At 59.5% G+C, this 26,648-nt stretch overlaps 2 protein-coding genes across 4 annotated transcripts; one reads left to right on the plus strand and one right to left on the minus strand.

The window, feature by feature from the left end:
- The first annotated feature begins 1,020 nt into the window (after positions 1-1,020).
- NOS3 (nitric oxide synthase 3) lies at positions 1,021-18,594 on the plus strand. Of its 2 annotated transcripts, none has more exons than XM_047695878.1 (26): positions 1,021-1,218; positions 2,509-2,614; positions 2,942-3,090; positions 3,302-3,464; positions 4,778-4,869; positions 4,959-5,100; positions 5,299-5,438; positions 5,542-5,716; positions 6,206-6,307; positions 6,854-7,048; positions 7,163-7,236; positions 7,415-7,559; positions 7,789-7,893; positions 10,658-10,725; positions 11,143-11,259; positions 11,366-11,540; positions 13,248-13,380; positions 13,481-13,559; positions 13,678-13,865; positions 14,430-14,602; positions 14,870-15,080; positions 15,168-15,255; positions 16,286-16,407; positions 17,204-17,352; positions 17,723-17,917; positions 18,015-18,594. In XM_047695878.1, the coding sequence occupies exons 1-26, from the start codon at positions 1,058-1,060 to the stop codon at positions 18,174-18,176; spliced, it is 3,609 nt and encodes a 1,202-aa protein (XP_047551834.1). In that variant the 5' UTR covers positions 1,021-1,057; the 3' UTR covers positions 18,177-18,594. The 2 variants fall into 2 exon arrangements, with proteins under 2 accessions (XP_047551834.1, XP_047551835.1); XM_047695879.1 differs by having other exon boundaries at positions 2,512-2,614.
- Positions 18,591-26,635, minus strand: ATG9B (autophagy related 9B). Of its 2 annotated transcripts, XM_047695894.1 has the most exons (15): positions 26,459-26,632; positions 25,921-26,065; positions 25,759-25,802; positions 25,533-25,597; positions 25,194-25,355; positions 24,503-24,644; positions 22,245-22,999; positions 21,923-22,076; positions 21,510-21,689; positions 20,696-20,932; positions 20,393-20,526; positions 20,119-20,215; positions 19,784-19,907; positions 19,556-19,697; positions 18,591-19,375 (listed from the first exon to the last, which is right to left on the minus strand). In XM_047695894.1, the coding sequence occupies exons 1-14, from the start codon at positions 26,459-26,461 to the stop codon at positions 19,570-19,572; spliced, it is 2,370 nt and encodes a 789-aa protein (XP_047551850.1). In that variant the 5' UTR covers positions 26,462-26,632; the 3' UTR covers positions 18,591-19,375; positions 19,556-19,569. The 2 variants fall into 2 exon arrangements, with proteins under 2 accessions (XP_047551850.1, XP_047551848.1); XM_047695892.1 differs by having other exon boundaries at positions 25,921-26,635.
- Positions 26,636-26,648: the final 13 nt, after the last annotated feature.

Here is a 26,648-nt window from a genome sequence, read left to right on the forward strand (position 1 = left end):
TTTTCTCTTAGTCTCTTAGTCCCTGTGATCTCAAATCCACGAGGCTCAGACCCCTGCAGACCCCAATGCCCCAGCTCATGGCCTTTCTCCAGCCCCCCCCCCCCCGCCCTGATGGCTAAGAACTACAAACCCCAGTTTGCACAACTGCCAGGAACAGTGCCGGTGGCACCATCTGCCTCCGGGAGTTGTAGTTTCCCGGCCCCGTGCTCTTGCTAGGGCTCCAAGATCTTCTCAGCGGGCAGTCCCTGCTCAGCGCTGACTGCTGGGTCTATCTGCTGACCCACCACCCCCAGGGAAGCGTGCGTCACTGGATGACAGGGTGGGGGTGGAGGCCCTAGATGGCAGCTTCCTGCTCTTTTGTGTCCCCCACTTGAGTCATGGGGGGCGGGGGTTCCAGGAAATTGGGGCTGGGAGGGGAAGGGATACCCTAATGCCAGAGTCAAGGACAAAGGGTCACTGCATCCTTGCTGAACTGTGTCCCCAAGAGCTCCATGGCACTCCAAGGCGGGGATCCAGGAGCATTTAGATGTAGACAGGACAGGGAAGGAGAGCACCTGCAGTGATTGTAGAGGTCCCTGTGGTCTGGGAACCATCCCCTGCTGCTGACCCGGAGCTCACCCCCCCAAAACCGCTCAGAGCAAGGCCAGCAAGGGCAAGGTGAAAGTCCTCCGCTCTGGCCAGACGACACAAGAGGACCTCTCTGACCCTCTGATTGTCCACCCTGCCAACTCCACCCCTACCCCCTATCCTCACCCCCACCCCCTCAAATACACCCCTGCTCCTGCACCCCAGCCCCAAGGCTCCAAGAACACCTGGCTTCCCACTTATCAGTCCTAGTCCTCTGAGCGGAACCCAGGCGTCCGGCCCCCCACCCTCTGGGTGGGCAGAGAGCCGAGGCTTTAGAGCCTCCCAGCCTGCCTTGTTCCTGTCCCATTGTGTGTGGGGCAGGGGCGGGGCAAGGGCCAGCACTGGAGAGCCCCCTCCCACTGCCCCCTCCCCTTCCTAAGGAAAAGGCCTGGGCTCTGCTGGGAGGGCCAGAGCTGAGGCAAGGCTGAACATGGGCAACTTGAAGAGTGTGGGCCAGGAGCCCGGGCCCCCATGTGGCCTGGGGCTGGGCCTGGGCCTGGGGCTGTGTGGCAAGCAGGGTCCGGCCTCCCCCACCTCCTCTGAGCCCAGCAGGGCACCCGCACCCGCGCCCCCACCCACACCAGACCGCAGGTAAGGGCCCTGGTGGCTAGAAGCAGAGGGCAGGAGGGAGGGTGTCCAGCCCGGGAGCCCCGGGCCAGGAAGGGCTGGAGCCGGTAGCCCAGCCAAGAGGGCTGGGTCACCCACACAAGAGGGCTACCAGTACCGACAGAACAGGACAAGCAAGGAGGCTCAGTAAGAGGCCAGGATCAGGGCCGGCAGGCAGCCGGTGAAAGCAGAAGGCAAAGGCGGTCAGTTGAACAGGTTGGAATGCCGCTCTGTTGCCAAGAGCTGTTTGACTTTGAACAAGTCGCTTAACCTCTCTGAGCCTTCATGTATATACAGTAAGGACATGGCAGTGATACTCCATGGGACTGCTGTAAGCTTCTAGCTCACGGCGAGCCTTCAACAAATACTGATGATTATTTCACAGAAGAAAAGGGGCTGAGGAGGATAGTCACAGGAGGGTGAGAAGACCCGCTCCCAGAACGAGGAGAGAGCTGACCCAGGAGACTCAGGCCCTTGGGGTGGGAGGCTAAAAAGACAAACAGGCCCCACCTCCTGGTGCCCATCAACCCCCAAACTTACCTGGCATCCTCAGCCCTCAAAAGAGAGAAAGGGCAGCCGGAGGCCAGGTGGGGTGCCCAGCCGGGCAGGGAGGCAGGGGGCTGGAGGCAGCTCCACGGGGAAGGCTTTGCACAGGCGCACCCGAGGCCCCGAGGCCCTCCCTTCCTCCCCACAGCAGGCCTCAGCCTCTGGGAGGAAGTGATAAGGCCCTGAGGCTTCCCTTCACACGACGCTTACTGTCAGGAGGGGTGTGAGTGGGGAGGGAAATCTGGGCTGAGGAATCCCTGCGGGGGCTTCCCTCAGTGCGGCCACGGGCTCCATCCCCCTCAAGGTAGGGTTTGTCACAACTCCGGGGGCTGGGACACGCTGTGTCCAGAAGAGGAGAGATGGACCCTGAACAAGGATGAGGACCCCTCCTTAGGTCCAGAGCTCAGGAGCTCGCCACTGCTGCCCTGGGCAGCTCAGGCTCTGGCGACACAAGGGACAGGAAGGCCCAGGTTTTGAAGGACCAGTTCTGCCCATGGGGCCTCTGGCAAGCTTCCTAACTTTTCTGACCTCGGGCCCCTCGTCTGTAAATGAGGGCACCAATATTGTCTACCCCCAACGTGGCGGTGAGGGCTGACGGAGGACACGTAAGGAAGTGGGAGGCAGGCGAGCAATAAATCCCTGGGGTGACTGATGTGGTCAGAGGAGCCTCTGGGGGCACATCCAAAAGGAAATACACTCCTCTCCCATGACCCCTCCCCTGGGTCCCAGCAGCCCCCCACTCACCCGGCCCCCGGACGGGCCCAAGTTCCCTCGAGTGAAGAACTGGGAGGTGGGGAGCATCACCTACGATACCCTGAGTGCCCAGTCACAGCAGGTAAGCCCGGGAGCACCCCCAAATCCCATATCAGGGTCGGCTAAGGCCAGTCCCTTGCCTGAATTCAAAGAGACCCTGGGAAGAGCCAGAGGAACTAAGGGACACACAGGGGGACCCTGATGACTCCTAGCCTCCAGCCCTTGTCCCAAGTCCTGCCACAGCCCAGCCCTACCTCACCCCAATTTTCAGTCCCAGCCCCAGCCCCAAACACACCTGCCCAGACCCACCTTCCCTCTGGCCCCCCACCCTGGCTCTGCACCCTGACCTGCTCCCGACCTCCCTCCGTGCTCCCTGCTCTCTCTGCCTCTGACCTCCACCCTAACCCAGGATGGGCCCTGCACCCCCCGACGCTGCCTGGGCTCGCTGGTGTTCCCGAGGAAACTGCAGAGCCGGCCATCTCAGGACCCCCAACCGGCCGAGCAGCTGCTGAGTCAGGCCAGGGACTTCATTAACCAGTACTACTGCTCCATCAAGAGGTGAGACCACGCCTGGACGCCCTCAGAACACCCTTGTCCATTGACCTGGGGCCCTGTGCCTAGCTCTCGAGAGGAAGCTCACCTTCCCCAGGACCCACTGCCATCCCCCACCCCGACACCAGCACCCACCAGCTCCCCACCAGCAGCCACACAGAGCCTGGGGAAGCTCTCCCCTCCATGTGACCTTCTTCTGCTCCCCTCTTGGCAACAGGAGCGGCTCCCAGGCCCATGAGCAGAGGCTTCAGGAGGTGGAAGCCGAGGTGGCAGCCACGGGCACCTACCAGCTCCGGGAGAGTGAGCTGGTGTTCGGGGCCAAGCAGGCCTGGCGTAACGCACCCCGCTGCGTGGGCCGGATCCAGTGGGGGAAGCTGCAGGTGGGGCTGGCCAGCAAGCACCTAGGATAGGGACTGGGGAAGAGAAAAAAGGAAAGGAGCAGTAAGGGCAACTCCTGAGGCTTCCCTGGGGGGTCCCAAGCAGTGGGGAGATCCATGCCCATCCTACTAGAGGTCAGTACCCCTCAGGAGCCCTCAGTCCGTGAGCTAATGCCTGGTTGTTAAGCCCCATGGCGATGCCGTGGCCGGCTGCGGAGAAAAACAGCCAGACACACTGAGGCAGTGAGGACGGCTGGGCGGTAATCCGGGGGCAGGTATTGTCTGAGCGGCAGAAACATTCTTCTGGAAGGGCCCCTCGCTGCTTCTTCCCTGTGGGTCTCGCTTGTCCAGCCCAGTCCTCCAGCACCTTGGCCTCCCGCCCTCCTTCGCATTCCCACCACTGCACCAGCCTAAGAACCAGGAGAAGCAAGCTGACCACGGGGACTCACTCCATGCCCTTGGCCTCCTTAGCGGTAACTGGCCATCAAAGAATTTGGAATAAAGCCACATGCTCAGGAAATCCCAAAGGAGTCTCCCATAAGAGAATGACCCTGTCTGACCCTTGCATCCCCTTGAAGTTGTTCAAAGCTCTAGCTCAACCTTGAACCCATCAGAGCTTCCATATTGGATCCCACTCACGGCTACATCCCTCCCTTGGCACCAGGCCAGCCACTGCCAACCCCTTGCTTCTGTCACTAACACAAGTAGGTAAGGGACCTCCCGGCTTCCTGCTGGTGGCCCCACTCAGCCAGTCAAGGGGGCTTCTCCCAATCTCAGAACATCAGGACGGGCAGACTCCCCGAACAGCCCCCTCACGCAGCCAAGCGCTCTCCCATCAGCAGCATGCTCGAGGAGAGTCTGCTGGCTGGCTGCGGTCACCTGCCTCTGCTTGAGCACGTGGGTAATGGGGGACTCACCACCCACATCCCTAGGTGGCCTCCCTGTCACTTGGTGCCCTTCCCCAACCATCAGTTTGGCAGAGACTGGGTCTCTCTTCTGTATCGGGTACTGAAGCAGCTTCTGCAGGGGTGGGGAGAGGTCCCAGCCAGGAGAGAAGGAGCAGACCAGGCTACATTGGGTGTGTGGGGTGCAGGGCAGGAAAGAGTGGGTTATTATGGGTGCAGATGGTCAGGGAGGTTTCCCAGAGGAGAAAGAACCATGACGAGTGGCCCCAGCAGCCTTTGGAGGCTGCAGACTAGTTAGCTCCTCCCTCCCCTGCTTCCTTACCTACCCCTAGAGCTGAGATTCAAGAGCCCTGTCCTCCTCCCCTCCCCGTCTCCCGCCCCGCGCCCCCCCCCCCCCCCCGGCTGGCTCAGGTGTTCGATGCCCGGGATTGCAGCTCAGCCCAGGAGATGTTCACCTACATCTGCAACCACATCAAGTATGCCACCAACCGGGGCAACCTCCGGTGAGTGCGCCCTACACTGGGCCAGATGCTACCCCTCCCTTGGCGGCCGTGAAGGCGGGGCTCTGACAGCTGTCATTCCCATGTGTCAGCTCAGCCATCACAGTGTTCCCCCAGCGCGCCCCAGGCCGTGGAGACTTCCGAATCTGGAACAGCCAGCTGGTGCGCTACGCGGGGTACAGGCAGCAGGATGGCTCAGTGCGCGGGGACCCCGCCAACGTGGAGATCACCGAGGTGGGCACAGAGAGGCGGAGCAGGGGGCAGCCAGCTAATGAGGGCTCTGGCAGAGGGGCAGGGCTCCAGCCAGAGAGCGGCCAGTGGAGCAGGGAGGGGGTACCCAGAGATGAAGGAGGGAGATGCCAATGAAGGGGGTCCCGGAGGAGGGCAGGAGGTGGGGCCCCTCAGACCCACCTCTGGCCCTGCTCCCTGCAGCTCTGCATCCAGCATGGCTGGACCCCAGGAAACGGCCGCTTTGACGTGCTGCCACTCCTGCTCCAGGCCCCGGATGAACCCCCAGAGCTCTTTGCTCTGCCCCCCGAGCTGGTCCTCGAGGTGCCCCTGGAGCACCCCACGTGAGCATGAGAGGGACTGGGTCAGATGGAGGACGGGCAGCCCGGGTGTGGCCAGGCTGGCCAAGCCCCACAGGCAGCCTGATCCCCCGCCCAAACCCCTCAGGCTGGAGTGGTTTGCGGCCCTGGGCCTGCGCTGGTATGCCCTCCCGGCGGTGAGCAACATGCTGCTGGAAATTGGGGGCCTGGAGTTCCCTGCGGCCCCTTTCAGCGGCTGGTACATGAGCACTGAGATTGGCACGCGGAACCTGTGTGACCCTCACCGATATAATATCCTGGAGGTGAGGACGCGCGGGCAGGGAAGGCGTCCTGCTCTGGGCTGGAGCCTTTGTCTCACAGATAGGTCCCCACACTGTCAGCCACTGGGAGAACCTGAGCCGGGTCCAGGCTGCCTCCCACACTAGAATTTTGGAGAGCTCCGGGACCACAAATCGGGGGCTAAGGGGTGTACATGCATTGGTACAAACACACTGTTATTTTTCTGGGATCTATAACTCTAGAGCTTTCCTCAGATTCTCAAGGCAGATCTTGCAAAACAATGTCATTTTAGAGACGAGAAGTTAAGATCCAGGGCCGAGAAGTAACGGGCCCAGGGTCCGTCTCTGCTCAGGGTACCTGGCAGGCAAGAGCCTGAGCTGGCTCCAAACTAAGCAGTCAGGCCTCTCTCGATGGCCCCTACCCACCCGCACTCCTTCTACTCATGAGTTCCAGACACTCCGTCCACGCCCCCCAACCCTGTCCCTACCAATGCCATGCGCCCCCGCCTCCAGGATGTGGCGGTCTGCATGGACTTAGACACCAGGACAACCTCATCCCTGTGGAAAGACAAGGCAGCGGTGGAAATCAACTTGGCCGTGCTGCACAGTTACCAGGTATACAGGCTCAGACTGGCCAGGAGGGGAGGGGTTGCAGCAGGGAGAGAGGGAGGCACTTAGAGACCGGGGTTGGGGGTGGGGAGGCAGGAGCTGGAGGTAGCTGGAAGGAGTACCATGATTCAGGGGGCACCCCGGGCCCGCACTTCCGGGGACACGGTGCCTAGACTTCCAGGTGCCAAAGTATGGGGATAGTGTGTGCTCGGAGCCCTGTTGCGTAGGGCATGCTTGTAATGCAGGCCCCAGGGCAGGGTGGGTATTGTGATGTGTGGGACCCCTGGATTCTGGAAACCCCAGCTGCAGGACTGAAGGCCTATTGAGCATTGTCGTTTGAAGAAACTCACGCCGGCTGAGGACCAGGCCAGAGTTTAGGATGTTCTGGTCCAGGGGCAGGACAGACAGACATGGGAGACTGGAGCAGCCACTGAGTTTTAGGCATGTCACGTGGGCTACAGCCAGGGATGATGGCATGGTGGGGGGATACAGCCTGTGTTAGACGTGGGGGGACCCAGGGTGCCATCTAAGCCCCTGCCTCCCCAATCCCAGCTGGCCAAAGTGACCATCGTGGACCACCATGCTGCCACCGCCTCCTTCATGAAGCACCTGGAGAACGAGCAGAAGGCTAGGGGGGGTTGCCCTGCCGATTGGGCCTGGATTGTGCCCCCCATCTCTGGCAGCCTCACCCCTGTCTTCCATCAGGAGATGGTCAACTACGTCCTGTCCCCCGCCTTCCGTTATCAGGTGCCCACCCCGCTGGCTCTCACCCACTGTGGCCAGCTCTAATGAAGCAGCCCCCAGGGGCCTCCAAATGTTTTACTTATCTCCTCCTCCACTCCCCCCATCGCTCCCCTGCAGCCAGACCCATGGAAGGGGAGTGGATCCAAGGGTACCGGCATCACCAGGAAGAAGACCTTTAAGGAAGTGGCCAAGTAGGTGCCCTAGGAGTGCCACCCCTCCCCTACACCCAGGGGACCAGCTGGAGCAGTGGGAAGGCCCCCACCCCCACACAGCCACTACTCAGGGCCCTAAGACCTTGCTTGGCCATGCATCTGAGGCAGCCCTGGCTCAGTGTGCCTGGGACCACCCTGACCCTGCCCTCGCCCACAGTGCGGTGAAGATCTCAGCCTCGCTCATGGGCACCGTGATGGCAAAGCGAGTGAAGGCGACCATCCTGTATGGCTCCGAGACCGGCCGGGCCCAGAGCTACGCACAGCAGCTGGGGAGACTCTTCCGGAAGGCTTTCGACCCCCGGGTAGGGCTAAGCCCAGAGGAGTAGGGATCAGGGAAGGGGGAAGGCGCCCATCCATTCTTCAGATGTGCCCTGGAGGACAGAAGAGGGTCACAAGTCAGAGCCCAGGAGGAGGCCCAGGATCCAGATGGATTCAAGCATTGAGTCCAGGCCTGAGTCAGGGTCTGAACTGTGCCCTGCCAGGACAGCAGAGGCCAAGTCCCTGGGACATCAGTCTTCTCCTCGTCCACAGGTCCTGTGCATGGATGAGTACGATGTGGTGTCCCTTGAGCATGAGACGCTGGTGTTGGTGGTGACCAGTACATTTGGGAATGGTGACCCCCCAGAGAATGGAGAGGTGAGGCCTAGCAGGAAGGGGCCACTGGAAATGAGGGGAGATTCAAAATGGGGTGGCTGGGCAGGAACCCCACTTCCACGATGGAGTGTGGAGATGCCTTGAGAGTCCCCCAGAGTGCGAGTATAGACATTCCACTGGGACCCGAGAGCCCGCACGAGCACGACTCCAGCCCCACCACACACACACCTGCTTCAGTGTGTCCCCGGGTCATTTCCATTATCCGTGCAAGTATTTAATATGTGGAAGGCACTTGGCCGGCCAGCGAGGTTAGACTGCTCTCAAGCACTGACGAGTTAGAAAAACAGCGATACCCCACTTACTACTCAATTTCAGCTTTCCCTTTTCTTCTTTCCTCAACAAAACACAGAGCACTGCTCAGACGTCAACAGATTAGGCAACTTCACTTTCTGCACAAATCTTCAAAGAAACAAACTAGAGTGCCACCACGAACACTAGTATCAGCCATTATCTTCCCAGCTTCTCTGCCCTGGGCCACTGCGGTGACAATCACTGCTCGTGCCCTTGGCTGCTGCAGCTTCCGGGTGATAAACGTCCCCTGAGCACTAGATACCTTCTCCAGCAGCCCTAAGCAGAGGCCTGAGGCAAGCCTCCCCCTCCACCACCATGCGCCCCTTTCAGCCCTCATTCCCATCTGCCTTGTAAAGAATAATAGAATCCGTTACTTTGTTAGTATAAAAGTGGTATTTACACCCACATGACCCACCACTCTAGGAAGACAGAGAACACGTCCACTCCCCAGGCGTCCTTGTCAGTGCCCTTGAACGTCCCCTTGTCAGTGCCCCCAGCCAGCCCCTTCCCAGTCCATGCCTTCCACCAGCCCGGTCAGTTTCGCCCGCTCTGGGACGTCAGAGAACGGGGAGCACACAGAGAGACCCCGCCGGAGCCTGAGGCTCATCTCACAGTGAGCAATTCGGTGCCTCGCTCCTTTTCACTGCCGAGCAGCGAGCCGCGTTCACTGTGTGAACATGCCGTGTGTTTCTTCGTTCTCCTGCTGACGGACGCTTGGGCCGTTTCCAGGGTTGGGCTATTATGAATAAAGCTGTTATGAACATTCTTGGGCAAGGCTTTTGTGGGCTTATGTTTTCATTTCTCTTGAATAAATACCTAGGAGTGGAATTGCTCGGTCATCTGGTAGGTGTATCTTTAACTTTGAAAAAGACAAAAACAAAAAAACAAAAAACTGCCAGCCTGCCAGAGGGATTGAACTGCCCCTCTAAGTTCTGTGCAGTTCAGTGTATGTAAATTTCACCTCATTTTTTTATAATGGAGCAAACCTAGGAATGTGGCCCACAGAAAATGGGGTATATTCACCAAAGTCACTAACAAGAATGTTTACAGCAGTGTGGTTCATAATAGCCCCAGACTGGAAACAGTTCCAATGACTGTCCATGGCAGATGCGATAAATACATTGTGGTCTATTCAAATTCTGTGCAGCAGTGAGGGTGAACGGATCACAACCACCAGATAGAGATGAATCTGAAAACATAGGGGAGAGGGAAAGAAGCCAAGCACAACAGAATTGGGACTGTGGGGTTCGCTCTGTGTTAAGTTTAGAAATGGGCAAAAGGAATCCATGGTGTTTTAATAGGGAGAGGGTGGTCCCCAGGGTGGGACAGGGAACTGGGAGGGGTCTGAAGCTGAATTCTAGGGTTCTAGCGACATTTCCTGAGAGGATGCTGATGACACAGGGAGGTTCCATTTGTGAAAAATCTAGAAAGCTGTACGTTTTTGATACGTGTGCTTTTCTGAACGTATTACACTTCAACAAAAGGTTCAAAAAATATATTAAGGGGAAAAAAAATAAAATAAAGGTAGTACACACTAATCACGGTGACCTTAAAGCCCCACCACCCAAATGCACCTGCAGTTGTCGCTGGGGTGTGCCGGGCTTGCCCCATTTGGGGTTTTACTGTGCAAAGCTGTTCCGCGTAGCTCTTAGCTATTTTCACGGCAGCACAGGACATGGCTCAGCCTCCTAGAAGAGGCTGGTGCCACCGACTAGCAACAGAGGCAATGCAGGGAGACCGAGGGCTGTCTTCCACCTGTCAAGGTGGCTGAAACATTAAGGACTGGCCATGTCTAGTGTTGGCAGGAGGGAGCAAAGAGCATTCCTCTTGCTGTGGGCAGTCTGACCACTCGCCTCATCCTGCCTTTAAATCCTGACTCGGAAACACCCCTTGCAAGGACTACCCCCCCCCCCGAAACAAATAAAAGAGGAGGCGGGCATGTATATATACAAGGGTTTGAGCATTGATCACACACCACACAGATATCCTGAGTCAGACGGAAGTCTCCCACACGTGCTCCCTGCAAATGTGGGGACACTAGGCAGCCATTCAAAAGAAGGTCAGTCTTGGTGTGTTGACCTGGAAGGAGGTCCATGATTGGTTACTGAAGAAAGAGAAGGTAAGTATGGTGTGGCCCCATTTTTACTTTTTGGAAAAACTATAAATGCAGATCGATATGGAAGTATAACCAGACATATCTGGGAGGTTAAACACCTCTCCACAGGGCACATGCCTTGGGGATGAGGACTGGAGGAAAGGTAAGGGTCAATTTTTCTCTTGTATTCCTTTATGGTGCTATCATGTTTTCAAAAAGCCAATACCGGTTTTAAAATTTTCAAAACAAAATAAAATCAGAATTTACAAGCAATAAGGATCAGCTGACTGCTGTTTTAAAGTTCTGTGTGGTTTGAAATTAAAAAAAACTAACCGTGATACCAACACTTCCCCTCCCCAGAGTTTTGCAGCAGCCCTGATGGAGATGTCCGGCCCCTACAACAGCTCTCCTCGGCCAGAACAGCACAAGTGAGTGCCGCTGGGAGCCTGGGGGGAGGTGGGAGGGAGGGCAGTGAGGCATCTGGAGACACTGAGGAAAGGAGGGCTGAAATGTTCTCTCTCCATGCCTCCAACAAGCTGGAGGACAAATGTGAGGAGGTCGGGAACCCCGTTATACCTCAGGATGCCCTCCTTCCTTTTGACCTGGCCACTCGCAGTCCCCGGGACCCTGAGGGCTGATCAGTCCTGCAGTCCCCTTCAGAGAGGGGAAGGGAGGCACAGTGGGGCCTGAAGGCACAGAGGTCCCCAGGTGACAAAGCCAAGTTCAAGGGCAGGGTCTTTCCTATCCCAGATGAAGAGACCCCAGAGCTGTCCCCGCACTGTGTCTGAGCCTGTGCCAGGCTCCCAGTTCTCTGTGACAGCCCTGTCTTTGTCTTCTCTTGCTAGGAGTTACAAAATCCGCTTCAACAGCGTCTCCTGCTCAGACCCGCTGGTGTCCTCTTGGAGGCGGAAGAGAAAGGAGTCCAGTAACACAGACAGCGCAGGGGCCCTGGGGACCCTCAGGTGTGGGAGCTGCAGTGTGGGGAGGCACGGGAAGGAGGGCAATCTGCCTGGGCATACATGGGGCGGGGACAGGCGTGGGCTCCAGTGACGGCTCCCTGAACCCCAGGTTCTGTGTGTTCGGGCTGGGCTCCCGGGCATACCCCCACTTCTGCGCCTTTGCTCGTGCGGTGGACACACGGCTGGAAGAGCTGGGCGGGGAGCGGCTACTGCAGCTGGGCCAGGGAGATGAGCTGTGTGGCCAGGAGGAGGCCTTCCGTGGCTGGGCCCAGGCCGCCTTCCAGGTGAGCCCCGGGGCCTGTTCAAACGTGTCACCCAGGCTTCCCCTCCCACCCCGATTCTGGCTCACTCCCACCCCCAGCCCTCCCCCTGAGACATGTAATAGTGAGGCTGGAGGCCTTGCGGCTGCCCTGACTCTGCTTGGTCCTCTGCTCCCATCCTGTTCCTTCCAAAATCTGTCCTCATTTTGCCCCTGTGCAGCCAGCCCTTCTGGCTCCATCTGCAGCGGGGATGATGCGGCCCTAACAACACGGGAGGCACCTGGCCCGGGCGGAGGAGAGCAGGCAGGGCTTCATCCAGGCACAGACCGGGTCCCTGAGTGGGAGCCTAGGGGGACAGCATGCGAGTCAGGCAGGGTGGAGGGAGAGGGGAAGGCCCAAGAGAAGGCTGGACAGAAGTGAGGGCTGCAGCTGAGGCCAGCAGAGAACCTACAGGAAGTCAGAGGCCAGACAGGCTTGCGATGGTGCCTGGACAGTTGGTGTCCTAGCTCAGGGGAGTGCAAGGAGGGGTGGGTCCCAGAGCTAAGCTTCCCCCAGAGGCAGCTCTGCCTGGTCTGGGGGTTATGTCTGGAGGTGAACAGACCCCTTCTCCCTGTCCCGATGCCCCCTCAGGGCAGTGCTGGCCCATCCAGGGTTCCCAGGCTTGAGCTGGGCGGGTCTGGCTTGATGGGGCCCAGCGGGGACACGCAGGAGGCCAGCTGGGGATAGGGGAGGAAGCTGGAGGAGGGTCTGCTAGGGAGGAGAAAGTGAAGCTGAACAAATACATAGGCTCAGACTGGGAGAAGGAGAGTAAGAAGGAAAACAAGATAAAAGGAAGCGACTGGAAGCGAGGAAAGAAGAAAAAGGTGAAATTTTGGGGATACGGCTTTAGAGATGCAGGGTCAATGAGGGAAACATCCAACTAGAAGCAGGAAGACGCTGAACAAACTAGAGGGTAGGAAGGAAGGGAGGGGGCCGAGGAAGGAAGGAAGAGATATAAGACCTTAAACACACAAAAGAAAGATTAGCAGGACCGGTGATCCGTGTTGGGAGGAGAAGGAGCAACCAATCACGGGTGAGCCCTGGATTTCAAGCCCCGGCCTGAGCAGCCAGCCGTCTGCAGGACTCCCACCTGAATGGAGACGGATAGGATCTGCACCCTCCCAGGGGTCCTGCCCCGAGGCCCTCTAGCCCTAGAGAGCAAAGCAAGAAGGACAGAGCAGCCTGAGACCCCTCCCACAGCCACCCAAATCTGGTCTCCCACTCCGGGGGCTTTTACATAAAGCATCTCATTTCATCCTCCCCGGGACCTAGCGAGGGGGAAAGAGGGGCCAGTGGGGCACGTGGAAGGTGAGTGGAGGAGTCAGAATTTGAACACAGCTCCGAGCACTACCGTGTGCCGAGCACCGCGCTCCCTGAGAGTAACACCAGATTAAGGAACCAGTGGGTGTGACACAAGTGAAAATGTGCAAAGGGAGAGCTAGTGCAGTGGCCAAGCCATGAAATGGGACGACGAACACACACTGCCAGGCTCGGCCATAGGAGGGGGCCTCGGAAGGGCGCCTCCCGCTCCTGGGCACACCACACACGTACTCCCACCATCCCAGGAAGAGAAGGGGCCACTGGGGACCCCACAGCCCAGCTCAACCTCCTGCCTCAGCCTCCTGAGCTCCTCACTGCTCCGGCCCTCCCTGGGGGCCAGAGGCCCTCAGCCCTCACCCCCTGGCCCCTCAGGCCTCCTGTGAGACTTTCTGCGTGGGAGAGGATGCCAAGGCCGCTGCCCGGGACATATTCAGCCCCAAACGGAGCTGGAAACGCCAGCGATACCGGCTGAGCACCCAGGCCGAGAGCCTCCAGTTGCTGCCAGGTGAGGCTCTGGCCGGCCTCTTGACCCCTGGTCCTTCTAGGACAGGACCCACTGTCAGGGGCCTGGCTGGGCTCCTGGCTCAGTCCCAGTCTCCCGCCAGGCCTGATCCACGTGCACAGGAGAAAGATGTTCCAGGCTACAGTCCTCTCAGTGGAAAACCTGCAAAGCAGCAAGTCCACGTGAGGAGGACCACTTCCCCGCCACTACCCCATCCTGGCCTCTCCTTCCCTCTGTCCCAGCATGCTCCCCCGATGCCCTCCCTGCCTGCTTCTAACTGCCCCAACCCCTCACCCACAGCCGGGCCACCATCCTAGTGCGCCTAGACACTGGAGGCCAGGAGGCCCTACAGTACCAGCCCGGGGATCACATAGGCATCTGCCCGCCCAACCGGCCCGGCCTCGTGGAGGCGCTGCTGAGCCGTGTTGAGGATCCGCCTCCACCCAGCGAGCCCGTGGCTGTGGAGCAGCTGGAGAAGGGTAGCCCGGGTAAGGTAGAGCAGTCAGGGGAACGAGTGACAGCCTGCTCTGTCCCCCTGGCCTCAGGGTGGAGGACCTGGTAGAGGACTGCCACCTCCCCTCACAGCCGTAATGCCTGTGCTCAGAGCCAACTGTGCTCCCTCCCGTGGGGCTGACCTTGTGGCTAGAGGGTCTACAGAGCGTGGCTCCTTTTTCAGTACCCTTCCCCACAAAAGGCTGCTGCCTCTCTCTGGGCTCCCCCCAAGATCTCCTCCTGACAGCCTAGCCTGCTCTGTAGCTGGCCTCGGGTCTACCTCCTGGCACGTGGATGCCTGGCATTAGAGTAAGAACCCAGACCAACCCAAACCAGTTAGGGGCCCCCAAACACACACACACACACACACACACACACACACACACACACACACAGGAGCTTCCCAGACAGGCCCACCACCACCACCGTTCAAGGGCAAGGTCTCCGATCAAACACAAGGCATGGTCAGTCTCAGGATACCCCCAAGCAACGACCAACTCAGACTCTGTAGTTCTGGCTGGCCCCTTCCTCAGACCTCCCCTGTACATCACACCCCTCAGGTGGCCCGCCCCCTGGCTGGGTTCGGGACCCCCGGCTGCCCCCATGCACGCTGCGCCAGGCTCTCACCTTCTTCCTGGACATCACTTCCCCGCCCAGTCCTCAACTCCTTCGACTGCTCAGCACCCTGGCCGAAGAGTCCAGCGAACAGCAGGAGCTCGAGAGCCTCAGCCAGGTGCGGGTGGCCCCAGCGGGCGGCGGGGGCTCAGGAGCCGGATGAGCCAGGTGGGGAAGGGGGTCTATCTGGCTAGCACACCCCGGGCTTTAAGGCCCAGCTCTGGGTCTCAGAATTCATCTCTGAATTCTCGGTGCTCAAGAAATATTTGTCACCCTGAGCTGAGAAGGGAGAGACCCCAGGAGGCTCGGCTCAGGACGAGTCAAGAAGGGAGGTCAGCAGGCAGGGTCAGAAGGATCTGAACCCCTTGCACCCTGCTCCCACCAGGACCCGCGGCAGTACGAGGAGTGGAAGTGGTTCCGCTGCCCCACGCTGCTGGAGGTGCTGGAGCAGTTCCCATCTGTGGCCCTGCCCGCACCGCTGCTCCTCACCCAGCTGCCCCTGCTCCAGCCCCGGTACTACTCAGTCAGCTCGGCACCCAGCGCCCACCCAGGAGAGATCCACCTCACAGTAGCTGTGCTAGCATACAGGACACAGGGTGAGGTGACGGAGGGCCAGGGGCCAGGGCCACACGGTGACCCCGGGACGGGCCCCTCATTGGCACCCTCTCCTCCGCAACCCCCAGACGGACTGGGCCCCCTTCATTATGGAGTCTGCTCGACGTGGCTGAGCCAGCTGAAGGCCGGGGATCCCGTACCCTGCTTCATCAGGGGGTAAGTGAGGGCTTCAGGGGATAGAGGTGGAAGGGGCATGGAAAAGAAAGTGTCTGTCCCAGCAGGGGTGGACAAAGTGCCACATGGATAGCCAGGAACAGATGGAGGAATCGGCAGGTGGCAGCACAGGGTGAGGGCGAGAGCTCTGGTGAGGCGTATGATGGGGAGCAGGGAGGACCCACCTAACACATGCGAGGACGGGGAACTTCAACTAAGCTTTGGGTGTTTCACTAATTTGGACTTAGGGCCCTGTCCCAAAGCTTCCCCTCCCAGTGACAGGGCTGGGAGTCGACCTTCAGGCCCTGCTGCTTTTAGGTAAACTATGTCCCTCACTACATCCTTCAGGTCAGTCTGATACTGGGAGGTGTGGCACTTGGGAACTGTGCCCCTATTCAAGGTCAGGTCCCCACTGAGTCCAGGGAGAACAAGTAAGGTCTCCATAGCCTCATTGGGGACTCAAAGAAAGTAAAAGAGTGCAGGATACCCTTCCCTGATGCTGGGTTCAAAAGCCTTGCCTCATCCAGCAGCCAGGACCCAAAGCCTCGGGGCGGGCAGGGGGAGCAGTGGGGACTTAAAAGTATTTCCAGAACAGACACCAGTTATGTCCAGTAACTCAAACCCATTCAGGAGGCTATATCCCAAACTGTACCAATCCACTGAACAAACCAAATACCAACATCAAGGCTAGAATTTAAAATAAACACTCACTGAACGCCTTATGATCCAAAAGCTGTCTTTCCCTTCCCATATGTTGTAAATCTCCAACTGAGATATCAGAACATTCTTCAGTTCAAATTAAATCCTATTCCCTTGGACCCAGCCTCCAGAAACACATGTCCATGGACTTTCTGCCTGCAGGTAGAGTTCTTTGCATAAACACACCATGCCCACTCTGAGCTAGACTGTGTCGTGAGCATTTGACAACCATTTGCCAACAAATGTTGAGTTCTCCTCTCTCCCCGCAGTCCACGTCGGTAAGAATGTGGGAGGTGGGAAAGCACAGGGGCCTGACACAGTATCCCTCCACTAGGGCTCCCTCCTTCCGGCTGCCGCCTGACCCCACCTTGCCCTGCATCCTAGTGGGCCCTGGCACAGGTATTGCCCCCTTCCGGGGATTTTGGCAGGAGCGGCTGCATGACATTGACAGCAAAGGTGAGACTGGGGGCCAGGGGAATGAATGGAGGCCAGGAGGAAGTCACACAATCTAGGGGGAAAGGGACAGGGACTAGGTGACAGAAGCCAGGTAGGAAGGAGGGCAAGCAATGGGCCACAGAGGTGAAAAGAAGCTTATCAGACCAAGGGGAGGGCAGTGCCCCTGCTGGTCTGGCTTCCTGGAGCCAGACACAAAGTAGGTGTGGAAACTGGGTTAAGGACAAGGGGACAAGGGGAACTGAAAATCTGCAGAGGATGGGGCTGGGACTCAGAAGGCAGAAATGCCCAGAGTGTACTTGGGACTGTGCCAGAGTTCAGCTACGTGTGTCCAAGACTCACGAAGCCACAGGATGTTCAGGCTGGACACAGGGGCTTAAGGCAGCTGATAAATCAAAAGAAAGGGGCTGTGACTGATAGGAAGGCAGATGATGTGTAAGGTGAGGACGTGGGGGAAAGGGCTAGGTGGAGTCCCCGAACTTCTGTGTTAGACGGTGCCCAGGGCTTGGAATTCCAAGTCAGAAGCCCCACGTTCTAGTGCAATGCTACCACTGGTCATTCCACCGGAAGAGCCACCACCTCCTGTGCGCTGCTCTTCTGTGAGCCTCCTCTCTGGAAACCAGAGTCAGACAGGGTCTCTGAGAGCATCCTGCACTCTCCTGGAGGCTAGACGGCCGGGAGTGGTAGTTGCTATTCGAAAGGCACGGGCTGTCCGCCCCGGCGAGGCCAGCCAGCGGGAGGTGTTGCTAGGGCTGCGGCCCAGGGAGAGGACGCTCCCAAGCCGCAGCGCTGCCCGCAGGCCTGCAGCCCGCCCCCATGACTTTGGTGTTCGGCTGCCGATGCTCCCAGCTCGACCACCTTTACCGCGACGAGGTGCAGGATGCCCAGGAGCGCGGAGTTTTTGGGCGCGTCCTCACCGCCTTCTCCCGGGAGCCCGACAGCCCTAAGGTGCGACACCCTGAGGGAGCGGGGGTAACCTGAGACTCGGCACCCCGGGAGGGCGGAGGGGCGCTCCGGGGAGAGGGGAGGGGCGTGCGCAAGCCCGGCCCCGCCCCCTCTAGGGCGCACTCTCCGCCCCGCCCCTCGGCTCTCGCCCCGCTCGCGGGCTCAGGCACCCGCCCCCACTCAGCGCCTCCCGCGTGCCTCCCGGGCTCCCTCACCTTCGCCCTAGCCCCGCCCCTGGCTTGGCTCCACCTCTCCAGACCCCGCGCCCGGCACTTAGGCACCGCCTGGCCGGAGGAAAAACTGTTAGCACTCGGGCCGGACCCCCACACCCCAAAGCCCCCCAGAGCACGCCCCTAACCCCGGCTCCCCTCAGACCTACGTGCAGGACATCCTGCGGACGGAGCTGGCTGCTGAGGTGCACCGCGTGCTGTGCCTCGAGCGGGGCCACATGTTTGTGTGCGGCGACGTCACCATGGCAACCAGCGTTCTGCAGACGGTGCAGCGCATCCTAGCGACGGAGGGCGACATGGAGCTCGACGAGGCCGGCGACGTCATCGGCGTGCTGCGGGTGCGGGGGGCGGGGCCATGCCGGGGCGGGGTCATGCCCAGGGCGGGGCCCGTTCCTACTTGGATCCCACCTCCGTTCTGGCCCTCTTCCCCCGCAGGATCAGCAACGCTATCACGAGGACATTTTCGGGCTCACACTGCGCACCCAGGAGGTGACAAGCCGCATACGCACCCAGAGCTTTTCCTTGCAGGAGCGACATCTGCGGGGCGCAGTGCCCTGGGCGTTCGACCCGCCGGGGCCAGACACCCCCAGCCCCTGAGAGCCCTCGTTTTCCATCCCAGTTCCGGGAGAGGAGCCGTCAGTCCACCCCGGCTCTGCCGCTCTCCTGGCGGCGTTACCAGACCAGCCACCTCTCCCCTCCTGAGGTGCCTTCCCATCTTTGTCCGGAATCTGCCCTAATTGCTTATTCCCGGGAATGAGGGAAATGTCCCTCTCTAGGTCTGTTTACTTGCCCCGGGTCCGGAGGCCCCCTCCCAGGGCCCACTGTCATCCCTTTTGTGTTCCTTAGGTGAGTTTTAGATTCCCTTTATCTCTCTCAGGAGTACCTTATCTTGAAACCTAATCTCTAAATGATTCAAATATTTATTATTGAAGATTCACCATAAGAGACGGGACCAGATGTTATGAGAGCTTCTAAGATGCCTAACCCAGCCCCGTCAATTAAAACTACAGAACAAGCTTTGTCTTTTAATTTGTGCAGATCGAGGTTGTGGTAATTCTTTGGAAGGCGGTCCTAGCCTACATACTCCACTCTGACCCAGCGCTCTAGAAATGTGGTTTCCAGCCAATCAGAGAGAGCACGGTGTTGCTTCTTTGCTCTTGATTGAGAAGCAGGTACAGCCCTCAGCTGCCAGGAGTGGGAATGCCAGAGACTAAGGTCACAAAGATGTGCGACACAGCTCTGAGCAACCTTTACTGCTGGTTTCAAGCAGGAAGAGGAGACACACCTACTTCCTCTGACATCACATCAGTGCTGAACTCCAAAAACATCAGCCCTCCGTACTCTTTCCACTCACAATTCCCCACAGCTCTCCTCCACAAGTCCCACGGGACCCTGAAGTCCAGGCTGGCTTGGAGAGCACACTGCCATCAGGTCCCATCTCTCTGTTTCCCTTACATTTAGCTAGGCCTCTACCTTGGCCCTGTCCTCCACCCTAAGGATACCTGGTGATTGCCTCCCAGCCAGATGGTCAAGAACAGCTAGTTGGGGTGGTGTCCCCTCAGCCCCTCCAGGTGGGGATCATCTCTGAGACTTGTTTCCAGATCTTTTGGCATCTCCTCTCCTACCCTTTCTCTGCTCTCTGGGGTGAGCTCATCACTAATCTCCCCCAACTCCTGCCCAACTAAAGCCTCCTTAGGCCTCCGGTCTGGGGGGGTGGGTCTCTCTAAAGAAGGCTCGGCGTCATGTCCTTCCACTCCATCTTGTCTGATCTCCTACAGCTGGATAAGCCAGGGAACCTGGGGGAGGAGAAGGCTCTTGGCAAGCATTTCAGCGGTTTAGGTTGCAAAGATGACCATCCCCATCACCCTGAATTCCCACCACTGCCCCCATCCCTCCAAGTGTGGCTCCACCCAATTTTTTGTTCATTCCCCAGCTCCCACCCACCCTACCCTCTCACTCTATTAGACAACACTGACCCCAAGGAGCCCTCTCAGTCAGTGCTAGGGGCCAGACCAGGCTCCTTCTGGGTGTCCGTGGTCTCCTGAAACCTTCCAGGGAGCAGATTCTGGGTCCTCTGGGTTCTCCACTGCTGTCTGGGGCTGGAGGCAGGACTAGAGCCTGGTGAGAAAAGCCATCAGCTGGCTGGTGTGGTGAAGCCCACTGTCCCCCCAGGGTCTGTCCCCTGCACACCCTGACCACCTCACCATCACTTGACCAGGATGGCTTCTCCTCGTCAGGCGAGAGTGTCTGGGAGGGGCTGGACCAGGGCCTGGACAGGGAAGAGGCTGAAGCCTCACCCCACAGTTCCTGCTGCTGCTGCTGATGGAGCTATATGGAAGGAAGAGGAATGACAGGCTCTCTTGTGCCCCACAGTGGGAACCCAACCCCTGGACTAGGGGCAGAGGCTTTTCAGATCTCCTCTTTCAGCTCCTACCAAGTATTTCCTTACACTCTACCCACCCCAACACACACACACCCATCTCCATTTCATTCAGCTGCTTTCTTCCCACATTTCTCTTTCTGGCAACCCTCGGCTCACCTGGTGCAGGTAGATGGCATGAAGACTCATTTCAGCAGAAGCAAGTTCTGGAAGCTGGGCCAGCTTCTGGCCCCCAGTGCCTCCTGGGGACACACAGCTGGAACAGAGGACACAGTACACCAAAAACATGCCCCTCCCCCCTGCACCCCTCAATGAGAGTCCAACTTGATCTCCCCTTCCCAGGGTCCCTGCAGACTCCTCCTGGAGGACAAGCTCCCCCCACCCCCACCCCCGCCCCGCTGCTGCTGTGCCTCTCCCACCTCCCCGCTCTAACCTCGGGTCCTGGGCAAGGCGGGAAATGGAGGCCAAGAGGCTGGCTGTGGCTGCAGCTGGGCAGGGGGCTGTGGGGCTCAGGTCCCGTGGGGGCAGGAGGGGCTGCCCCAAGAGGTTGGCTAGGAAGGTCTCGGGCTGGAAGCAAGAGAAGAGGGCATCAGAAGAGAGAACAGAAGTGGAGGGAGGAGGCCTAGGAAAGGCCTGAGAGCAAGCTAGACCAGGGAGCGGGTTAATACAGAACGTGAGATGGACCGGAGGGCCTGGCAGTGGTCAAGACAGAAGTGCCACCCAGGCTGCAACTCACCAGAGGTGAGGAAGAGTCGCTGAGCACCCCAGGCGTGGGGGGGCTGCGAACGGAGGTGGCGCCCCAGGCTGCGGCATCTTGTTGTACCCTGCCCCGAAGGTGCCCCAGGAACTTGGAGCTGTGCCCTGGGGGGCGCCATTGTGGGTGGGCCAGGGAGAACCGCATCAAGGAGAGCTCAGTCTTTCCATCTTCTGCGCGCTGAGACAGGGAGGCCTCTGTCTGGCCGGCCGAGAGCCACTGAGAACAAAATCAGCCAGTCATTCAGATGCTGTGGACACTGCTTTTATAGCTTCGGTGGAAGCCTTGTGGGGTAGGCGGGACAGGAAACACTGGCCGCTTCCCGGGTCAAAGACCAGACGCTATGATGGGGACTTGCTCAAGATCACCCAAGAACACAGCAGCAAAGCAGGACCTGGGTCCAGAGCCAGCGCTAGTGGAGGGCGTGGGCTTAGCGTCGTCCCAGCCTGTTCACACTGGACCCCAGGGCTGGCCTGACTGTCTTCTTCCAGCCCCTCCAGCTCATACCTCCACCTCTCGGCAGTCTTGCCTCCCACGTACTGGAGTTTCAATGTGCTGAGAGCTCTGTCAGCTTCTGTACACATCCTCTCCTGTAATCCTCGCAGCCCTGTGCCTTAGCTACAGTCACTGTCCTTGTTTGACTGATAAAGACACTCGGGTGTGAGGAAGTGACTAGCTTCCTCACTGGTCACTGGTGGCAAACGATGAGCGTGGCATGGAACCCAGCTCTGCTCTGAGCGAGGCAAGCACAGCCCTGCCCACCCACAACCCCACACAGCCAGGGATGGGCTCTAACCTGAGGGTGCCCGTGGCGCTTCACATCCATAAGGGCAAAGGAACAGATGTCCCCAACGCCAGCCACATCCACAGTGAAATGATGAAAAAAGTCAATGATCTCCAGAGAACGAGGGGAGAACCAGAAGAGCAGAAACAGCGGAGTGAGGAGAGGGGACAGGAGCTCCTCCAGGAGGGAGACCTGGGGAAGCAAGATGAAACTCAGAGGGGGTTGCCAAGGGGTCCCACGCTGGCGATCAGACCCAAGAGATCCCCCGGGCCGCCGGCCGAGGACCGGAAACCTCTAAGCCAGACGCCTCCCGGCTCCCGGGATGGCCAGCCCCGCGAGCCGAGCCCGTTGGTCCTCAGCTCTCTCCAGGGCGCCCGCGGGCTGCACCGCTGTCTCCACAGCCCCTCTTCGGGCCGGACCCTCACCGCTCGGTACTGCAACAGCCGCGCCATCTGCCGGTAAGCGCTGGCCTTGCCCGCGGGGCCGGGCTCCTCCGGGAGGTAGTGCATGTGTGCCAAAGCCGCCTGCAGCAGGAACTTCGGGGAGCGACTCCGGCCCTGCTCTTCCGGAATGAAAGACCTGAAGGGCGGGATGGGGGTGGAGAAGGGGCCTGCGGTCAGGACGTACGGAACGGCGGCAGGGCTGCGCGGCGCCGACGGCGGGAGGGGTAGGGACTCGCGGGAGAGTCGCCCCTCCATCCCCGGTCAGAGGCAGGCCCCCCTCCTCTCTGGACAAGCTCCCCAGCACCTGGCCACGGTGGCCGTGACCCCGAGCGCGGTCATGGCGGTGAGCACGTGCTCCACGGCCAGCACGTCCTCGTCGTAGACGGTGAGCACGAGCAGCGCGGCGAAGAGCGCGCCGGCGAAGAAGACGAGCTGGCGGGCCAGCAGCGCCAGCAGGGGTGCGGGGGGCGCGGCGGCGCGTAGGAAGGCGGCGGCCGGCCGGTAGGCGCGGGCCAGACGCGCGCGCAGCTCGTGCGGCAGCTCGTTGAAGTGGCGCAGCTGCAGGTGGGCCAGGCGGGACCAGCGGCGCGCCCCCAGCGCCCCCGGCTCGCGCCGCAGCAGCTCGGCGTGGCTGTAGAAGGCGTGCAGCACCTGCCAGGCCAGCACCAGCGGGCTCAGCGCCAGGTTCACGGCGGCCAGCAGCAGCACCGTGCGCCGCCAGCGCGCGGCCAGGGCGCCCCGCTGCTCGCTGCGCTTGTAGGCGTCGGGCAGCTCCCAGCCCCCGCGGAAGAGCGAGAAGGGCCCGCGGAAGAGCAGCAGATCGACGTTGAGCGCCAGGCCGCGGCTGAGGAAGGCCGCACTGCCGCCCCAGGGCAGCGCGCAGCGGGCGGGCAGCAGGCCCTTGTTGGCCAGCGCCACTTTGTAGTTGGTGTAGCGCAGGATCCGGTGGTGCACGTCGAGCTCGGTCAGCGGCCGCGGCTGCACGCACAGCCCCCCGCTCTTCTGCAGCGCCAGCAGGCGGGACTGCACCTCGGCCCAGGGCACCGAGCTGAGCTCCTCCTGGGGAGAGGGCACCGTTGAGCGCCAGGGACCTGGATTCCCTGGCACCGCAATGCCCACATTTGATGACCGGAGCTACAGTCCCCATTTGCCCTCTCCCCACCTTGCTCTGCTGGTGTCCTTCAAGGCATCAGACCTGCCACCTTTCCCTTTCTGCCCTCTCTTGCCCTCCCCTGACCTTGTCGCTAACAATCAGGACATTTCTTACTTCCTTTCATCCTCTTCTGAACTGTGTTCCTCCTGCCCCTGCCTCTCCTGAGGCCATGAGTCAAGTGACAAACACCTCATCATTTAACTTCTTCAGGTATCTGATCTCAGCTCCCAAAGAGCAGATAGTCTGGACCCTCCCCCTCTGCCCGGAAGTTCTTCACCTACAGCACAGACTGGCTGCGGGGAAGGCAAACTCTCCCCGTTCCTAGGGTGCCGGCCACCACAGGACAGGAAACCTCCTTGTCTCAGCATGCTTTGAGACACCCCCCCCCCCCCAGTCCCATACCGCCCCGCAAACAGAATAACCTGCCTAAGACACTGGCTGTGTCCGTGTCTGGTGGGATGCTGTCAGATCTCACTTGGGTCTCATCTGCAAACCTCACGTTAGCCCAGTTTCACCCAGCTGCCCCAGTCCGGCTTAGTCAAGCCCCTCCACGCCAGCCTCTCCAGTCCATCCCAGGCTCTCCCCTTCCCCTGGAAGGAATAGGGGAGGAGGAGAAAGAAGGGAGGAGGAGAAGGGTCAGCAGCCTCCTGGAGGAGCAGTGGACTAACCTCTGCCTTCCCTGACCTGGGCTCCCCTGGCCCTCTCCATCCTTCCTGCACTCTGCCTGGGGGGCTTTCTGAAACCCCTCCCCTTGGCTGTGCAGGAGAGCTGTGTGGAAGGTCCTGCGTTTCTGAGGGGAAAAGGGAAGCTGGCTACAGAAGGTAGCCTTTGAGCTGGGTCTTAAAAAAAAAGAACTCAGGAACAGAGCAAGAAGGAGCATGGACAAGATGGGGAGGAAAGAAAAGGCCAAGCATGACCGAGTCATCACAGTGGCTCGCTGCAATTAGGGAGTGAGGCCAGATGGGGGCGTGCGATCCCCGGAGGGGGGCCTGACAGTCAGAGGCCGGCTGATGGGCAGCCATCTCACTGCTGCCCACTTCCGGCACTGGGGCTTGGAATGCCTTCCCATTTCCTAGCCTTCCCAGCCTCACCCAAATTCCTTCTGCCCTGTAAAGCCAGATGGCCTCCCTTCCTCTGAATACCTACTGTTTTAACCACAAGCATGTGACTATATATATCTTCTATAACCTAACTAAATCAACAAAATTCCACTGGGGTCAGGACCATGTTTTCTAAGCGGTGGTCCGCCACCTCCTAACGTTACTCAGGGCCTGGGCACATGCCTGTGTTCCACTGGGTTCTTCTGCCTGCCCAGCCCCCGCTCCTCTCCTAGTCTCTGCCTATCCCCCGCCCCCGACAGGACCCCCCCACACACACACCTTGTCTGCAGCCTCTCCCACCCAGCTCACCGGGGGTATGTGCAGGGCCTCCCTGTAAAACACCTGGATGTCCCAGTAGCCGAACAGGTTGCAGACTGAGCGAAGCAGCTGTAACAGCCAGAAGGCTGCAGCCAGGGTCAGCAAGAAGACCAGCAGGGGGCTGGAGCGGATCCTGTGTGGGGTGGGATAGATGGCAGTGGGAAAGTGGGGGCCCAATAGAAAGGGAGACCAGACTTGGGGAGAGATGGAAAAGTCACAGAGAGGGGGACCTAGCTACACCAGTGGTTCTCAAAGTGTATACCCTAGGAGTCCGTGAGCCCTTACAGGTGTCTGCAAGGTCCAGACTTTTTCCAGAACACTGAGGCTTTCTGCCGTTTTCACGCTCATTCCCTCAGGAGGGTACAATGGGCCTTTCCAGAGGTTATGTGTGTGACCCCATGTCTTCAGCCAATGGAATGTGTGCTTCTGCACTCTTAGATTGTAAAGTTATTCTCAGCTTTAATCTCTAATTAGGTAAATATAGATAGATACTATTCTCATAAACAAAAGCTCTTGGGTGTTCCTGATCAAGTTCAAGTGTATTAAAGGTGTACCTTTAAAGTATTAAAGACCCAAAACCTGGAGAACTGCTGATTCAGACCAAGTGACAAAAGGACTGGGGGGGGGGCGGTTCTCGCCTGCTCATCTCCCCTAGCCACTCCCCCAACCAGCTGTCACTCACCGCTGGGCACATTGGGAGGAGGACAGGATGGCATCTGCCAAGGTTATTTTGTTGTGGAGCAACCCAGGTCTCGTCCGGTTGTTCAGGTGGTTGGCGAAGAGGATGTTGTAATCCACACACCGAAGGAGGAAGGTTGTGAAGGTGACAATGAAGACGAATTGTCTGGGAGACAGGAGCACAGTGGTCAGCCTCCAGGCCAGCCCTGGGGGGTCCTCCCCACCCTGTGGAGCCCTCCTGGGCTGCTGGGGGTTGGGGGGAGTGGCTGTGCTGGGTGGACCAGAAGCAGACACTACTGAGGAAGCAAGACGGCAGAGCTTAGGGGTGGGACAAGCATCTCACCCCAACTGGAAGACATCCTCCAGCAGGATGCAGGCAAAACCATTCCTCTGATGATAGCTGTAGACGTGGCGGTGCGTCAAGAAATAAACCTGAGGCATGACGGCCCTTTCCTGAGAACCCCTCCCTCAGTTCCCCAAAACAGCATGCTCAGAGCCTCCCTGCCAAGAACGGCCCCCTCCCCACCACCACCCCATGTCACTGCAGCCAGGCCGAGCACAAAGGATATCTTGGTGAAGAAGCTGTCCAGATTTTGGATGTGGTGCCAGGAACCTGGGTACAGAGGAGAGACTGCTGGGACTTGGCTGTCCCCTGAGTGACCAGTTCACACCCTCAGGAGCCCCAGTCCCTCCCCAACACACTCCCCTCACAGCCCCGCACCCCCACTTACCTCGGAGCCCTTCGGGCACGTGGAGCAGGGGTTGCTGGTCTTCCCCGTGGACGGGTGAATCTTGGGACCCTTCAGGGTCACAGTCTTCCAGCCGTTCATAATCCTGCTCAGGGATCAGAGGGCCTATCCGCAGCCCAGGAGGGTCCTGGGGGCATCGGCGTGAGGGAGGGGGAGTCACTGAGGCCAGGGGTGGGTCGGAGTGAGAGCCCCAAGAGGGGGGAGCAGAGGTGGGGGTCATCGTGGACTGTGCCTGTGTTGTTGGGGTGGGGAGGGCACTGTGGCGAGGCTGAGAGGCCCCTGGGGCCTGCACCGCTGGGCAGGGGGGTCCCAGGGCCAGAGGGGGAGCTGAGGAAGGAGAGCTTCTTGTGTGAGGGGCAGGGGACAGAGAGAAGATGGAAATCCTCCCTCCGCCAGGCCCCCGACATGGAGGAGGAGGAAGAGGAGGCAGCGGCATGGGGAGGAGAGGCACCGATCCAGGGCCCAGGTCTCCCCACCGCCCCAGACGCCCTCTGCTCCCCCCCCAGCCCATTCGCCTCACCATCAGACCACTAGCTTCTCTGGAAAGCTTGGAAGGACAGGAGCTGGCGCTGCTTCCACAGAGGTCTGGGGCGCTGAGCAGGGACTTCAACAAGGATAGTGACAACAACAGCGCAGTGACTCAGTCGGGGCAGGCCTCAGGCGTCCCAGCTCGCAGTCACCTGTCTGACCACTCACAACCCTTCCAGGGC

The sequence above is a fragment of the Lutra lutra genome, chromosome 11 (assembly GCF_902655055.1).
Source record: "Lutra lutra chromosome 11, mLutLut1.2, whole genome shotgun sequence".
NCBI classification, from domain to species: Eukaryota; Metazoa; Chordata; class Mammalia; order Carnivora; family Mustelidae; genus Lutra; species Lutra lutra.